This window comes from Ovis aries, chromosome 11, assembly GCF_016772045.2.
Source record: "Ovis aries strain OAR_USU_Benz2616 breed Rambouillet chromosome 11, ARS-UI_Ramb_v3.0, whole genome shotgun sequence".
In the NCBI taxonomy this organism is placed as follows: Eukaryota; Metazoa; Chordata; class Mammalia; order Artiodactyla; family Bovidae; genus Ovis; species Ovis aries.
Genome location: NC_056064.1, coordinates 61,839,018 through 61,856,595, shown reverse-complemented (window position 1 = coordinate 61,856,595; position 17,578 = coordinate 61,839,018). Strand labels below are relative to the sequence as shown.

At 51.9% G+C, this 17,578-nt stretch overlaps 1 protein-coding gene and 1 long non-coding RNA gene across 3 annotated transcripts in view; one reads left to right on the top strand and one right to left on the bottom strand.

The window, feature by feature from the left end:
- The window catches only part of PRKCA (protein kinase C alpha), a 288,858-nt gene extending 277,705 nt beyond the window's left edge, over positions 1–11,153 (bottom strand). For both annotated transcript variants that reach the window (XM_060395901.1, XM_060395902.1), the window contains exons 1-2: positions 10,878–11,153; positions 8,581–8,612 (exon numbers count right to left, since the gene is read on the bottom strand). In XM_060395901.1, coding sequence (XP_060251884.1) covers positions 8,581–8,612; positions 10,878–11,050 — 205 coding nt within the window. In that variant the 5' untranslated portion in view covers positions 11,051–11,153. The remainder of the gene's footprint in view (positions 1–8,580; positions 8,613–10,877) is intronic.
- Positions 11,154–13,183: 2,030 nt separating this feature from the next.
- On the top strand, positions 13,184–17,284 carry LOC121820717 (uncharacterized). Its single transcript, XR_006061410.2, has 3 exons — positions 13,184–13,352; positions 14,346–14,464; positions 14,882–17,284. It is a non-coding gene; the product is annotated as an uncharacterized LOC121820717 (long non-coding RNA).
- The last annotated feature ends 294 nt before the right edge of the window (positions 17,285–17,578 follow it).

The following is a 17,578-nucleotide window of genomic DNA, read 5'->3' as shown; positions in this document are numbered from 1 at the left end:
TCAGCTGTTGATCAGCTCTTTCTCTTATCCCATTTCTTACACAAGTTGGATCTAAACTTATTTATAGTACATCTTCAGGTCCTGTGCTTCCACCCTTATCTCTTACCTACCTACTTACCCCAGATAATAAATAATCTTGTATTTCCCAAAATGCCAGAACTAGAGATGTGTAGGCAGAAGGGGAGAAACAGAACTGAAGCCGTCCAAGATGAACTGCCCTCATGCAACCCCACTCGCTGAACTCGGTCTTAAATGATTCCTAACTTGCGCTGACAATTTATCACATCATTCCCCTCTGTTCCATCCCTGGTAGAAATTATTTCCAGAAACCATTTTCCCCTTTGCATAATGTAATAGAGGGTTTCTTTTAATGCAGCTGTAGTAATTTCAACCGGATCTGACTGCTAGGGCCAAGCCAACCTGAAAGGTTCATGCCTCAGGTCAGAGTCTAACAGGAGGTTTGCTGGGTGGGAAGGGACTCGAAATGAAGGGTTTCTCGTGGAAATTCTGACAGACAGAGGAGGACAGTCAGGTCTTAATTCTATGTCACCCAGGCGTGTCTCAGTGTTTCCCTTCACGGCGTCATTCTTTCCTCCCCTCACATAAATTCAGGCTCTGTAGGCACCAAAAAGTTTCCGCTTGGCCCTGAAAAATGTTCTCTGCAGAGCTGTTAGAGTCTACACCCGAGCTCCACCCCACCACCCGCCCAGCAGATTCATCAGGACTCACTTCAAAATGATCACACCCTGTGCTTACGGGGGGCTTTTGAACAAACGGATCTAAGACAAGAGCTTGTGAATGTCCGGCAAGCGGCTGCATTTAACTCGAGTTTATCTTTTGACTGACTGACGCCTGCTGAGGGTTCATGACTCGGTGACAGCAGCTCCCCTGGTGCCCACACCACCACCCACCCTGCCTCGTGCGAGGGCACAGAATCCTTCCAGGCACAAGAAGTTTAAAACCACCAGCGTCATGCCGAGCGCCTGCTCCCTCTGGAACATGACAATCTGGCTTTGCCTACAAGCAATCCCCAAGCAAAGGACCATCTCAGTGACTGCCAGACACACACCGGTGCTGGCTGAGCGTCTCGCCCTGCACCCGAGGCTGGACACAGCTGCAGCCCACCAGAGGCTCTTGCTTAGCTTGTGCGGGAGATTCCCGGACGCCTGGACACTTCTCAGGCAGAAGGCAGGCGCACTGCGTGGTTTCTTCCTATCGCTCTAAATTCAGCAGGTTTAACCTTACACAGAACTTACAGGGACAAACTGGAACTCTCCATTCTCTACTTTGATTAAGCACTCTTAGCTATGACAAGCCTACACAGCGTATTAAAAAGCAGAGACATCACTTTGCCAACAAAGCTCCATCTAGTCAAAGCTATGGTTTTTCCAGCAGTCATGTATGGATGTGAGAGCTGGACCATAAAGAAGGGTAACCACCAAAGAATGCATGCTGTTGAACTGTGGTGTTGGAGAAGACTCGAGAATCCCCTGGACTGCAAGATCAAACCAGTTAATCCATAGGAAACCAACCCTGAATAGTCACTGAAGGACTGACGCTGAAGCTCCAGTCCCTTGGCCACCTGATGCAAAGAGCTGACTCACTGGAAAAGACCCTGGTGCAGGGGAAGATGGAGGGCAGGAGGAGAAGGGGACGACAGAGGATGAGATGGTTGGATGGCATCACCAGCTCAATGGGCACGAGTCTCAGCAAACTCCAGGAGAGAGTGTAGGGCAGGGAAGCCTGGAGAGCTGCCACTCACGTGGGGTCGCACAGCGTCGGACACAACCGAGCAAGTGAACAACGACACTTAGCTTCAGCCATCTCAGGATCTCCTCCCAGCTGACGTGACTCTAGATTATAAACTAGACTTTAAAAAATAGCAGGCAGGCAGAAGTCACCCTGACCCTTCATACCGTTTAATATTTATATAATCTCACACTCAGCAAATATTTACATCGTGTCCTCTGAGTGCCAGGCACCGCATTAAACACTGGAGACAGGCAAGGCAGACTCAGTCTTTGCCCTCGAGGTGGACAGAGGAAACAGACAAGCCGCGCTCCAAGAGGAGGGTCCCACGGCAGGAGGGTGGAAAGGCCTGGGAGGCACTTCAGGGGAAGACTCGCAGGTGAGGAGCACCATCTGGGCCAATTCAGGCAGGGAGAGGAGAGGAATCAAGAGAAAACACTTCCTGGAAAGTACATCTCAAGCACTTATCTCGGGTGCCGGGAGGAAGAAGAGCAGCCTTAGGTGAGCCTGAGAAAGCAAAGACTGAGGAGACGCCACGTCCTGGCGAGGAGCCGGGCTCACACCGACGGGGAAGCTCTGCAGGCAATGACTGCTACTTTGAAAAGACACTCTGGAGGGGGGAAAAAAAGACATGACTGTGCTAAGCATTAATGCGCCTGAAAACTTAAATTTGAGAGTCATCCAGGAGAGTGAGACACTCAGGATAGTAAGTCACATTAAAGGAAACGGACGTGTCAAATAAACATTTGAGGTTTCTACTGCCGAGGAGGAGCAGAAACCACTCCACATGCCTCAGCAGCGGCTTGGGGGTGCGGTGTGAAGACAAGCACTTTCACTTAATATACTGAGAAGAGGAGCTGCGATTCAGAAAGCCATTAACCAAAAATCACTTCATAATCAGTTTGCACCAAACGGGAATCCCCAACACCAGTTTTTTCCCTGTGTCTCTGCTTCTAACAAGTAAAAACTGTTAACCCTTCCAACTGCCCACCTCAGTCACGCTTTCCTGCATCTTGGGGGTTACAGGCAATTCCATCTTTGAAGCTGAATTAAGGCTTTAGTCTGACCTCAGTGCAAAACCTCCAGAGTTTCAAATTAGACTCGCTCTTACTCGGACTGGTCTTTTTGGAACTCAGATAACCAAGAGTTCATCTATAGTTCACACAGCTGCTAATCGGGAGGGCCTCCCTGGTGGCTCAGCGGTAAAGAATCCGCCTGACAATGCAGGAGATGCAGGTTCCACCCCTGGGCCAGGAAGATCTCCTGGAGGAGGAAATGGCAACCCACTCCGGTATTCTTGCCTGGAAAATCCCATGGACAGAGGCGCCTGGTGGGGCCGCAGTTTATGGGGTCACAGTGAACCGGACACAGCTTAGCAACTAAACAACAACAAACGAGATGAGAAGGCGGGCGGGGGTCCAGAGAGGCTGACCTGTTTTGAAATGGAAAATCCTGGCTTTCACTTTGAAAATCAGTGGTCTGTCTGAGAGTCTAGGGGCAGTCAAGCCAGCACGTGGGAAGGACAGGGACTGTCAGAGGAGGTCAGCCTCGTGGTACAGCCCCACCTGGGTCTCAGCCCCCAGCCCCTGCCAGCACGGCTGACCACGCCACGTGGCTCTCGGAACTCTGAGGCCCGTGTGGGCATGACTAGACCTCGTTTTCTAAAGAGTTGCCAACTCAAGCCCCCTCTCTGTTAAAGGTCACCCTCCCTTAGAGAGACCTGGTTTTCTGGAATTCCTCAGCTCCTACAGCTAAAAGGGGAACCATTTTTATTTTCCCTTCATTCAAAACATTACCTTTCACTCTCAGAGGGTATTGATCAGACACCATCCTGTTCAGGTGAGCTGAGATATCGATCCAGAGACAGGCCTTTAAGGAGGAATGTCATCAGGAAAGGTATAGGGAAAGCTGACTTTCAACCCTCGATGGAAAAACACAGAGCTCCACAGGGTCACAGGTCAAGTTCAGTATTTGGTGTGCTCATAGCAGGAAGTGGCTCAAGATTGCACACTGACTCAGAGCCCTATCGCAGGCCCTAGAAAGTGAATGAAGTCCCTGAGGATGACCCCACACACCCTGCTCGTCCGCAGGGACTCATTCTGATGCCATTCTGGAGCGTGGGCTTCTCAGGTGGTGCCAGTGGTAAAGAGCCCACCTGCCAATGCAGGAGATCAAGAGACACAGGCTGGATCCCTGGGTCGGGTGGGGAAGGCCCCCTGGAGGAGAAACGGCAACCCAGCCCAGTATTCTTGCCTGGAGAATCCCATGGACAGAGGAGCCTGGCGGGCTGCTGAGTTGAACATGACTGAAGTGACTTAGCACGCACTCTATGGCGTATTCAGAGAGCCTGGGTGACAGGACAGCTTACCTTGCGGCATTCGCCAGGAGGGAAGGGATGGAAAGAGCAGGGAAGACAGGAGAGGCAGGCTAACCAGATGTGACAGGCCGACTACGCAGGTTTGCGAAGTAGCTTCTGTCACTGCAGTTAGGGCCCGAGTCAGGTCTCCCTGACTCGGACGGAGGCAAAGAAAGGTGGGGCTGGCTCCTTCCCGCTTTCAGCAGAGCAAGCAGGAGATACCCGCTGGGGCTCCCCGGCCCCAGAGCAAGCGCATCTGCGGCCCCGCCCCGGACACTGCTAGGGGACGCAGGCCGGGCAGGACCGGCACCCAGCCGGGGACAGTCCTTCCAGGCTTCAAGCTTCGGAACGGCCAGGGCCAGACAAGCGTCCTTGTCGTCCTTGTTTTTCTGAAAAAAGCAGGCAAGGACCAGCTCTCCGCTAGCCGCACAGACGTGAAATGAGCACTGAACAGATTGAGCCAACCTACAGAGCAGTAAGCTGAACAAACAAAACAGGCAAGTTCGAGTGCTGCCGTCTCGGATCTACAAAGGCGCACACTTGTCTTCGCCTCTGAGAACCTTCAGAAGGTCCTGGGGCTTCCAGATCTACCACGGCCCCTCCGTGCTCCAGGCCCTGGCGCCACCACGTCAGGCAGCACACCCTCAGCAGGGGAGCCTCCTGTGTCACGTGTGGGGACACGTGTTCAGGGTTCCCCCCGGCACCACGAGGGAAGGACAGCAGAGTCCAGCAAGGAAAAGTGGGCATGACCCCGCAGGCCTGCAGAAAGTCCCTGCTCCGTTAATATCCTGGGGCAAGGAAAGAAGCAGGAACATCCACACAAAGCACGCTTTTCAGACGGCGTGTTCGCACTCAGTGGCGTCCAGCTCTTTGCGGCCCCACGGACTGTAGCCTGCCAGGATTCTCCGTCCATGGGCCTTCCGGGGCAAGAATGCTGGAGTGGGCTGCCATCTCCTTCTCCAGTAACAAATCCAGCTGTAAGGACTTCAGTTCAGTCGCTCAGTCGTGTCCGACTCTTTGCGACCCCATGAATCGCAGCACGCCAGGCCTCCCTGTCCATCACCAACTCCCGGAGTTCACTCAGACTCACGTCCATCGGGTCCGTGATGCCATCCAGCCATCTCATCCTCGGTCGTCCCCTTCTCCTCCTGCCCCCAATCCCTCCCAGCATCAGAGTCTTTTCCAATGAGTCAACTCTTCACATGAGGTGGCCAAAGTATTGGAGGATTAAAACTCACTTATTTCTTTCATTTTCCAATTCTTACTTAACATTCACTAGGAAGATGGCGCGTGCTTTGCAGGCTATCTTACTCCATGAACACGACTCATTTGGAGTGCCTGCCCCTCTCAAGCTGAAGCCAACCTGGCTGCAAATATGTCACCTACTGAGCAAAGCAAGAGGCTGCATACCAGCAGCTAGAGACACTGCCCCTCCTTCAGCGACGGGAAGGAGTGCCAAGCCAGCCCCAGACTCCAGCTGCCATCCCCAGGGCGTGTGCTGCCAGGCACGGACGAGAACAGTCCGTCTTCTGAATAAGAACGAGTCTGTCAAACTGAGACAACAGGAAGTTAACTTAGGGAACACTGAGAGAAAACGTAAACATACTCTGAAATGACCAAATGTTAAGACTGAGGCAACAGAAACGTCCCTGGCGGCCCACCGGTCAGGGTTCCATGCTTCCACTGCAGGGGCACAGGGCTGACCCCTGGTCAGGGAGCTAAGATCCCGCAAGCTTCGAGGTGTGGCCAAAAAAACGTTTTTAAAAAGAGAGTGTGGCGAGCACCAAAATAGGAAAACGCTGGGCAACCACTGGGCAATTAAACAACAGTGACAACCCAGGGGCGGGATGAGGTGGGAAGGAGGTTCCGGGAGGCGTGCATACGCATGGCAGAAGCCAAGCCAACACGGCAAAGCAATTACCCTCCAATTAAAAATAAATTAAAATTAAAACCTGAAAAACACCACTGTCCCGAGCTAATATTATCTGAGTTACAACCAACAATAAGATAACAGGTTAGTATAGGCCTGCCAGAGTCAAATACAGATGACACGTGACAGTTGTAACAAGCAGTTAGCTCACTGCAGATACACTTATATTGGAAACGGCTTTTGTGAATTAACGTGTAGATACAATAGGGTAGCTCATTAAAGGGACCCGGTCTAACTCTTCAAAGCAAAGACAAGCACAGGGGCTTCCCTGGGAGTCCCAGCTTCCACACTGCAGGGGGCACAGGGTCCGTCCTCGGTCAGGGAACTCAGATCTTGCAAGCTCAGTGGCCCAGTCAAAAAAAAAAAAAACAGAATATCACACCTTCACTCCTGTAATTTGGTTTGTAAATCCTCAATTTCAAATGTTAAGGAAGTTCACAGGACAGATAAAAAATGGCTAAAATGTGTTGGGAAAAGTGCTTAACCTCACACAGGAGATGAAACTTGAAAGAAGCCCCTTTCATGTATCAGAGCAAAAAGGCAGAGGATTTATTTGTATTATCCAACACTGGTTAAGAGTGAAGAGAAAGTGGTACTCTCACATTGATACAGAAATACAAATTGGAACCTTTCTGGAGAGCAACTTAGCTGTGCTTATTAAAGTTTAAAATGTATCCACACACTTCTAAGTATCTATTGCAGACATGCCTATACTAGAGCCCAAGGATACTGACAGCCTCATTTGCTAAGAACTTAGAAACAATTAAAACGTCCCTCAGTAGGGACAAGTGAGTCAGTTTGATGCTCCACATATGCAGCTACATCAGGCAGAACTGGCGTTCTGAGAGAGAAGCATCTCCCCACATCCGCTGCCTGCTGCTGGAAAAATGCATCAGAGTGATTGAAAATTCAGACCTTTTTAAAAAGTATGTGTAATTTAGTGAATGCATGGATGTCTGAAGTTACGCCTGAGGGGAAAGAAAACAAGGATACAATTTCATTTTTATACAGTGTGTGTACAATCTACGAGCATCGCTTCTATTATAACTGAGGTGAAAGGGGGCGATGCTGACATGAGGCCAGTGACCTGCTAATCCACTAAAAGCTCCACCGACGCTCCCGGGAACCCACGTGGGTCCTGCCGTGGTCAACACACCAGCTCTCCAATTTCAACAACAAAACCTGCAGGTCTGAAAAGGGTCAACCTGGATTCTTTGTAGAAAATGATCATTTTTTAAATGACATACACCCACTTCCTCTTGCGCATTAGTTAGGACATTTAGAAAAGACTTTTCCTTATGAGTTTCCATAGGTCTCCGCCCAAGTACATTACCAAAAATGACAAGAGAAAGAAATCACATTAGCCCAGAGTCACAAGGTTGCATCCTTAAACTCCATGTTCAAAGACTGCAAATGCTGTCTCTGAAGCTCAGATCCACAACTCTGAGAACCGGAAAGAGTCGCATTTCCTTCTGTCTCTGAGACACACGCTCATTCTTTTCCAAAGGACTCTCTGGATTACTCCATGCGACTCTCCAAATAAGTTTACTCAACAGGGGTGTTAAGCACAGTGTGAAGGAAAGTGGAATGCTGATGGGCAATGCCATAAACCAGCTGCAGCTAAAAATGTGCAGAAAACGTATATAAGAAACACATTCTCCAGCGCGTGGAAGGTTTTGAAACGTGACCAGCTTCCTAGCACAATGTTAAAGTCATAAAGAGTACACCCTGCGTATCTCTAATGCGCTTAATATTAAACAGCGTTAGGATAATATTTTCCAGGCTAGAATGTACTTTCCACTTGCCCTAATAAACCGAAGCCCAGATGGGAAATGTAACCAGGACTAAGTAAACACAATATAGACAGTGAGGCGAGCTAATGACCTAGGATGCCTTCACGAGCAATAAAGCATTCAAAAAAAAAAAGTTTCAACAGAGGGTATGAAAAGCTGGGCGTTTGGAGTGTGTGAGATAAATGCACCTTCAGAGAGGAAATGCGTTCCTGTGGATGCAGCCAAGAGTGTCAGATGCTGTCACAACACGGACGTGAGGGAGAGACGTGCCCCATGCAGCAGCCTTTAAAACATGCAGACTTGATTCTGGCTGACAATCCGTCACCGGAACCCCCAGGCATCTTACTAGGGTGCTGTATGGCCCACAGTGAGAAGTCCAGCCCAGTTCCTAGGTAGAAGATGAGCCAGAACAGGAAGAAGAGCCACACAAACACAAAGCGACTCCATTTTTTCTGAACACCCACACAGAGGCAGCAGTTTCTGACAAGAACGTTCTCGGCAAAAAAAAAAAAAAAAAAAAGTTACAGGAAGGTTTTATTCCCCTGAAGAAAAAGGCAGGTCTATACGCAGAGTACCAGAAAATACCAAATGGTGTTCTTCCCCCAGGCCCAAGTTTACAGCCCTCACATTTTGAAAACATCTAAATGTGTTTTTGCTTTTTTATCAAATAAAAGATGACTGGAAACACTGTTCTTGTCTGGAATGCTTACTTCTTGTTGTACTTGAAAATAAAATCCAACATGGCAGCTTACCTTGGCACTGGAAGCCTTGTTTCCCAAACCCCCTGAAAAACAAACAAGAAAAATTTCTTATTTTCTGTTGACACCACATCTTAAGCCAGTTATATGACAAAGCATTCTACAAAGGTAAAGATTTGCACATGAAACCCAATGATTTGACAGGAAAACATGCCTAAACAGCTCAGAGTGTAGTCAAGTCAACTTTGAAAAGATCTGGCCTCCAAAGTCTCACTGAACTCATTTCAACATATTCAAGGTTCTTGCCAGGCTTTTGTTTTTGTTTTTTCTAACATTTTATCAGTACTTAATTTAAGAACATGACTATAAAGTTGTTGGCTACAATATTCAAGCAACAAGAAGAAGTTTATGGTTAAAAAACCAAATCCACAAAGATGGCTGAATTTGGTCCCTAAAGACCAACTGAAAATCTTTTCACCCCAAAAACAAACAAGTGGCTTCCTCATTTGTTATGAAGTATTATCTACCTAGAGATCACCACATAGCATCACTCTTAACACTAAATTTTGGCTTAAAGGAGCCAGATTTTACAGTGTCATCCCTATCGTTTGCATGTGAGATGATGATCTTATTTTACTGTGAACCAACAGCATTCAAGCACATTCAGAAGCTATATTGCTCTTGTAAATTACTTTAGAGAATTTACTCTCTAAGCAGAGAACTCCGACATGGACATTAAATTGCAAACACCATTTCAACTAGGATGAACTACATTAAAATTCTCAGAAGGTTATGAGTCATAATCTCTTGCTTTACATAGCATTTTAAATTTACAAAGCACTTCACATATCTTTATAATTAACTTAGTCACTCCCCACCCCCCCAAAAAATTTAAATGCAAACAGTTTTAAAATACCAGTGCTTTAATATTTGAGTTGTAAACCAGGGAAGCAGAGAAGAGAAGAAAATTGAAAAATTAAAACCACGGCTAGACCGTGCTGGGGAGTATTTTCCTGGAACTTCCGAGGGGTTGCTCTGCAGCCAAGTGGAGAAGAGTATTGACTATGGGGAAGAAGAGGACAAGGTCTTCATTTCCACTTCGTGCTATGCCTGGTGGCCACATCAGTTCACAGGGGCCAACAAATGGCAGCGGGAAGTCTTCAGCAAGCCTGGATGTATAGATTGCAAGCCTCTTTCCTACCTCACCCTCGTCCTGCAAAAGTAATCGGCAGTCTGTTCTGTTTTAATGGAATTTCACAGCTGACACGTGAGGCCGAAGACCTTCCCTTAACTAAATACAATCTCTCTGCCTTGAGGCTCCAAGAACTGACCTTAAGCAGTCTTGTCTACATTGGCCTAGGAGCTCAACCGCTTCAGGCGCTGACTATACCTCGGAAATAATTCGGAGAGGTGGCTGTGCTTTTTACCTAAGTGTGCTTTGGAGCGGATTTCTAAAAAGAAGCGAAGACGTTAAGCACCTTATGAGCACATCTGTGGGGCTTTCCCTTAAAGATTCCCCCAGGTGTGACGGGTTCAGATAGAGCTTAAGGGAGAAGTTAAGTACCTATTAATTAGCACGTTTGCGGGACTCGCCCTTGGAGACGGTTTCCCCGTGTGATGCATTCAAGCAGCGTTCGTTCTCCCAAGAGCCCCGCAAGATCCAGGAGCCACACAGCGGCTGGGCAGTTAGCTGCCCGGCGCCGCTCCCCCCGGCGGAGGGGACTGAAGCAGGCCCAGCCGGCTCCGACTTGGGGGGCCGGGGGCTTCCTGCACACAGCAGCAAGTGACAGAATGCGTGGAGGTTGTCTGGCAACGTAAGAGGAAAAAAGCGAGTGCTTCTCCGAGTGAGGCATCTGAACTGCCCTAGTTTAGCTTTCTTAAAACAACGGGAGGAGAGGGGTCACAACCTTTCGAAAGTCAGTCAAAGTCATCAGCGTCTCCCCAGGAAACAAGCACACGCGCGATCCCCTCCGGCTTGGCGGGATCGGAGGCCCTGCAGCCTGTCCGGCAGCCGCGGCGCGGAAAGCGCGGCCCGGGGGCCCCCGCTGCCTGCAAGTTACCTGGGCTCGGCGGCCGCAGCCCGCCGGCAGCCCCGGGCAGGCCCGGGTCCGCTGCAGAGGCCGCCCGCGCGCCCGCCCCGCCGGCCGGCCGGCCGCCGCCCTCCCCGCGCCCGCCTCAACAGTTTGCCGCCGCTCCCCCCGGCTCGCGGGCCCGGCGCGGGGCGAGGCCGGCGCGCGCGGCGGGGCCCGGGCAGCCTCGGGGGCCGCGCTCCGAGCCTCCGGCCCGGGGAGGCGGCGGCGCCGCGCGGGGCCCCGCCGGGCGCGGGCGCTGCAGGGCCGGCGCGCACCCACCAGATGAAGTCGGTGCAGTGGCTGCAGAAGGTGGGCTGCTTGAAGAAGCGCGCGATGAAGCGGTGGTTCTTCACCTCGTGCACGTTCTTCTGCCTCAGCGCCCCTTTGCGCGCGAAGCGGTTGGCCACGTCCTGCGGCGCCGCCGGCTCGGCGGCCGGGAAGACGTCAGCCATGGTCCCTCGCCGCCTCCGGCCGCGGGGGGCGCGGGCGGCCGGGAGCCGGGCGGGCGCGGAGCGGAGCGGAGCCGCGAGCTCGCTGGGGCCGCTCGGCTCTGACGGCGGCGCCGGCGCTCGCGCTTCCTAGTCGGGCGGCGGGGGCGGCCCGCCCACCGCGCATGCCCGAGCGCGGCCCGGCGGGCGGGGCGGGGGCGCGCGGGAGGGCCGGCGCGGGCGCGCGCAGGGGGCGGGGACGCACGGGAGGGCGGGGGCGCGCGCGGGAGGGCCGGCGCGGGCGCGCGCAGGGGGCGGGGACGCACGGGAGGGCGGGGGCGCGCGCGGAGGGAGCCGGCGGCCCCGCGGCCCCCGAGCCGCCCGGGAAGCGCCCTCTCCCGTTCCCCCGGGTTTGCCGGGCTCCTCCCTCCCGCGCTCCGCTCCTCCCGCCCCAGGCGCAGCCCCGCGTCCCGGGCCGGCCCCCGGCCGCGCCCCCTTCCAGGACCCAGCGCCGTCCCGGGACCGACGCCCGCGCCGCTCGGAGGCTCAGCCCCTCGGGGCCGGCACGCTGTGCCGCCTGCGGCCCCGGAGCCGGGCGGCCCCGCGCCGGGTACACGCGTCTGATGTCTCGGGACGGCTGGAGGACCTGTCCTGGCTGTTCACCCCGTTACCCGTTGGGTACCACGCTTACAGCGTGGGTGATCAGGTCTTCTTGACTTTACCAGCCCAGAGCCTCCATTTAGACACGGTTTTGCAGCCTAAGGCTGATGACCACCGGCAGGTGCCGAGCGCAGCCAGTTCGTTTGCAAACTGCCGAGTGAAACTGCCCCGTGAAAGCGTGGCTGGCACGGCCCGGCGAAGCACGCGCGTGGGGCCGGACCGACTAGTCACTTGCTGAATACTCGTTAGCTCTGCCCCGAGGATGCTAAAATACATGAGGGAAACGTTTCATTATTGTTTTATTTCGTTGTCAGATTCGCTCAGATCAGAAATTAACGCATGTATGGAAAGGAATATGTGGAATTCTTCAAGAAGATAGGAAAAGAACTAGAGATGGAAGGAAGGAAGAAACCTTTCCTAAGATCTATGCTGTCTTATGGTACACAGGCCAAGTAGGGTTCCATTTCTTTTAAGATTGCTCAGTTGAACGCCTGTTGGTAGGAATGTCTTTTGTTTTGACAGGGGTAAGCGATTGACCCGCCCTTAAAGGGCGTGTACTTCCAGCGCTCACTCACAATGTTTCCGACCAATGTTCTTGGAGCTTAAGAACATTGCACCTGCCGGCTAGTCTGGTCAGAAACTTCTCCACTTTTGGCGGGGCCCGAGTGGAAGGGGGCGGGGCTTCCCGGGTGGGACTAGTGGTCAAGAACTCCTGCCAGTGCAGGAGACACAAGAGGCGCAGGTTCCATCCCTGGGTCAGGAAGATCCCCCTGGAGGGGGGCATGGCAACCCGCTCGTGTTTTTGCCAGGAGAATCTCAGGGACAGGATCCTGGCGGGCTACAGTCCATGGGATCGCAGAGTCGAACGCGACTGAAGTGAAGCAGCGTGCACGCCAGTTCAAGGAAGCAAAAAAAAGAAGATGCAAGGGAAGGAATGAAAAGCAGGGAACGTAGGAAAATAGAACAAGCTCTCCGAAAAACACTATTACCGTCTCAAGCACGGTCGTGTATTGCTTAATGCTTGTAAGTTACATGGGAAAATCACGGGACTTGTAATTGATGGTAGAAAGAAACACAAATTCTTGCCTCAAAACCACCTGGATCTAAGACAGGCCATCACCCCTTGTATGAAGACAAGCTTCTTTCTGTTTCCCTGAAGTTCTGAGGTAAAGGTGGAAGAAAGAGATGGGAGAGCTTGGAGGAGGGGCAGTAGGTGAGAGTGATGTCTGAGCAGAGGGAGCGGGAGGCGAGAGAAGAACCGAAACGGCCTTGCAGGGAGGGGAGCCCGCTCTCGGGGGTGGAGAGACCAGAGACAGTCTCTCATTTCTTTCGGGCTGTAGTTTTGCTTTCTTGCCTCCATTATTACTGTTGGTCCCTGTGAGTAGGGAGAGAACAAACTGAAGTTACTTGAGTGATGACAGCGCACGTGATCAGTTGCCTACAGCTGAGCTCAGTTGCGGGGCGGCTTCGGGATGCACCTGCGGGGGGCGGGTCCTTGAGCTGTGCAGCGCCACCCCAGCAAGGAGCAGGGGCGGGCCACACAAGGCCCTGAAACCCAGCCGGGCCCTGCGGGGCTCCTGGGCGCCTAGGCCCTTCTGGTCCCCATTTCTTGGTTACAGGAAAGAGGCTTCATTCAGCCCGAATGACCTTCCCTGAGCTCCAACAGGTAAGTTCAAATAAATGCTGATTAGGGAAGGGAAGGGAGAAGGAAATGGCAACCCACTCCAGTGTTCTTGCCTGGAGAGTCCCAGGGACGAGGGAGCCTCATGGGCTGCCGTCTATGGGGTCGCACAGAGTTGGACACGACTAAAGCGACTTAGCAGCAGCAGCAGGGAAGGGAGGGGGTGTAGAAACAAGGGAGGAAGCCTAGAGAAGCAGAGCAGCTGTGGGGCAGGGTCTCTGTCCCCCCCACCCTCAAGGGTTACCCAGAACACTATCTTTGAGCTGGTTTGAAGGTGCGGAAACCCCCACCAGGTGGGAGAAGTTATCCGTATGCTACCTGCAAGCACTTAGATCCCAGACCGGTTAGAACCAGAAGGTTGATGGTGTTGCTGGCCCAAATCTTGGCTTTCTCTGCCCACCAAAGCTGAATGAAAAAATATGGAGACAAAGTTTGGAGGAAATAGAAAGGTGGCTTCAATCCTCAGCTGCAGAGAGGGCAACACGGTAGGCTCGTGGCTCAAGAACTGTGCCCCCCATGAGGAGCCCAGGGGCTTCCATGAAAATAGGGCTTGCAGTAGCTAGCTTCTCCCCTCCCTTCCCTAGTCAGCATCTATTTGAACTTACCTGTTGGAGCTCAGGGAAGGTCATTCGGGCTGAATGAAGCCTCTTTCCTGTAACCAAGAAATGGGGACCAGAAGGGCTTAGGCGCCCAGCTGTAGGAGTAAAGGTGTTTGGCTCTTGATGTCTTCATGTTGCGTTGTTTCACAGGCCGGCATCAGTAGCCCGATAGTTGGGTCTGGCTGTCCGGCGGCTCTGTGGCCTTCTTTCTGATGTGCAGCTACAAGGGGACGGGTGTTGTAAGGATAAACACTGGGGATGCAGAAAAGTAAAGCTAGATACAGACATGCAGAGTTAGCAGTTAAAGTAAAAAAAAAAAACAACTAGGAGTGTTCAGGCCTCTTTATCTATGTCTTCTCTTTATCTTCTTTGCTCTCAGGATCGGGAAAGTGAAAGCTGCTTCCTCTTTTTACTCTGTCTCTGCAACAATGGTTCCGACTCCTGGTCACCCCAGCACCAGTCCATCAGAAGGATGCCTGCAGGCTGATCGCGCCCTCTGTGAGCCGTTACTATAAAGCTCCCCCCCCGCCCCTTCCAGGTCTTACACCATTTCTGAGGGCACGAGGCCACTGTGGCACCCTCTGCCTGGCAAAGCGATGAAACTGCCCTGCATCACCCCAGGCTCTGTCTCTGAGATTTAATTCCGTGGCCGGTACAGAGACCAGATTCGGATTCAGCCCCTGCAGCCCACCTGGCAGGGTGTCCATGGGGCCACTAAAAGGGAAGGGTTTCCAGAAAGAGAGAGCCCGGTGCAGGGGGAGTGTCAGTGAGACGTGGTGGTAGTGATGAGTTTAGAGTCTGCTGTTTTCCTGGGGAAGGCGCGGGAGAGCAGGGACGCTAGACTGAATGTGGGGTTTGTGAGAACCCTCCTCTGTGATCCCTGACTCTGAGGAGTAAGCTTGACACTCTTTGCAGAGGTGCTGCCTGGACCAGACTCTTGGAAAGCATCAAAGAAAACTATCATCAAGCCCTGAGTGAATATGCTGCGTCTTAAGGCATCCGTGGCTCCCTGGTGAGTGAAGGGAGCAGGATGTGGAACAGTGCTCAGAGATGCCGGTCCTGGATGTCTGGGCGCCCACATCTGGGCTTCCCGGGCGGCTCAGTGGTAGAGAACCCGCATGCCAGTGCAGGAGGTGTGGCTCTACCCCTGAGACAGGAAGAGCCCCTGGACTAGGAAATGGGAACCCGCTCCAGGATTCTTGCCTGGAGAATTCCACGCACAGAGGGGCCTGGTGGGCCGCAGTGCACAGTGCCTGCCACAGCGCATGGGCTTGCAAGAGTCAGGCATGACGAAGTGACCGAGCGCACATGCAGAGCCACGTCCGTATGCTCCACACATGCTTGTGCGTGTACACACAGATGTACACGGGGCACCACGTCTGTATGCTCTAAATATGCTTGTTTGTGTACACACAGGTGAATACTGGGGCACCCCGTGTGCACCCTCTAAATAAGCTTTTGCGTGTACACACAGGTGTATACAGGGACATACATGGCAAATGTTCATTTAAGTCACTCTCTCTGGGTGGCTGGGTTATAAACACTCTTCTGATCAGGAAGAGAAGTCTTCTGCCCAGGACTCATGTTTTGAAAGGGCATTGAAAGTCACATTTCTAATGTCACCAAAAGAAGGTATTTATTACTTTTAACACAAAAAGTTTTCTGCCAGAATTTTTTTGTTGTTGCGTGGAGTAGAGACAGTACTGATTTGGATGTGGAATGTTTGAGAAGTGTTTCCAGCCAGTGACCCTCAGCTCTTCTGCAGCCCCGGTCCAGTGCTAGAAGCTGAATTCCTGAGTGGACTGCCCGGGGACACTTCTAGGTGTCCAGGATTTCTGCCTCCTCCACAAAGCATTTTTCCTCCACTTTCTCCCAGTTTTCCTACAGCAGACATGACACAAACCAGACAGAGGATCAGAAAACCTGTGTTGGAATCCAAGCTTCAACACTGATTGATTTGTGTCATTGGGGTAAATTAGCTTCTCCAAGTCTCTCTGCATCTAAAAATGGAGATACTCGCAACTACCCTAGGATTTCCTTAGAAATTTAGCCAGATGACACATAATATAAATGTATATAAATATCAACAAAACCAGCTGATGTGCAGTAAGTCCTGAAGTCTCAAACAAACGCAGGGTGGGGTGATCTGTCTCGGAGAGCCCTGCAGAGAGAAGAGCCTGGCAGGCTGCAGTCTGTAGGGTCACAAAAAGTCGGACATGACTGAAGCGACAGCACACACAGTTTATTCAAATCAATCCTGTATTAGACAGAACTGTCAGCACGTTTAAAGCTAAATAGCTAAGTCCTCTAAAACAAAAACAGGCAAACTGGGAGACTAGGGCAAGAATGAGCAGGCCTTTCACAGGGCATTCAGCTGCCTTCCCTGGGGGCTAGGACCACTCTGTGCCCGAGGCATGAGAGTCAGCTTAGTTCCGAGCAAGGGGCTCCGCTGGTGGTCCAGGGGCTTGGATGTCACCTTCCAACACAGGGGTGCAGGCGGCCCTGAAATCCTGCAGGCCTCGTGCACAAAAACCAAAACTAAAGCAGAAGTGATGTTGTAACAAATTCAATAAAGACTTTAAAAGTGGTTCACATTAAAAAAAAAAAAAAAAAAAAAAGGTTCTTCCAACCCCAAAGCTCTCCAGGGCTCAAGCTGTGTGGCCGGCCCTTCAGGAGACCCAGGAATCTGTACAAAAGGAAACAGGCATGCTCCGCCCTCTGGGAGCTCAGATCCATGCTGACATCTCCCTGGAGGAGAGAGGAGCGGAATCTTTAGAGACGTGCTGTCCAACAGGCAGAAGAAGTAAGCTGAAAGACTGTCTTGTTTCTCTTGTCCCTCAATGGACCTGAATCAAAATCCAACTCATGACCCCCACCCGGACTTCTCAGTCCCCTCTTCTCCCCGATACATTCACCCTGAACCCCCGTGCTCAGCAGCCTCTCAGAACCCACACCCCCAGCTGCCCCTCCTGAGCCCAGCCTGTGAGCTTCTGCTCCCTCCCGTCCCCTTTGTGGTTCGCTGAGCTCTTCATTTCGCATCACTTACAGCAAAAGCCCCTGCACCTCTCTCTTCAGGGTAAGGCTTCCCAAGCTCCTCTTGTGATTTTGATCACAAAAAGCCTAGCACCCAGGGTTTTAAAGGGTAAGCAGGGGACTTCCCTGGTGGTCCAGAGGTTGTGATTTCCCCTTCCACTGCAGGGAGGGGTGTGTGGGGGTCTTCCCTCGTCAGGGAAATAAGATCCCACATGCTGAGCAGCCAAAAGACCAAAACACGAAACAGAGGCAACATTTTAAACAAACAAAGACTTTACAAATGACCCACGTGGAAAAAAAAGTGTTTTTAATCTTAAAAAAAAAAAAAAAGTAGGTTGGGCTGGGACTGAGCGCCAGGGTGGCTGAACAGGAGGAAAATGCTGGCGATTTACTAGACTCCTCTGGGTTTGTTCAGCAGTGAATGCTGGGTCCTGGAATGCTCATGTATTATCTGGCGTTCACTACGTATGTCTGCCTTTGTGTAACTTACATTCTCTTCAGTGATTTGAGCGGGAGAGGGAAATCTGTGGACACTCCCACCAAGGAAAAGGCAACTCACCCCCTTGCTCACTTCTGTTG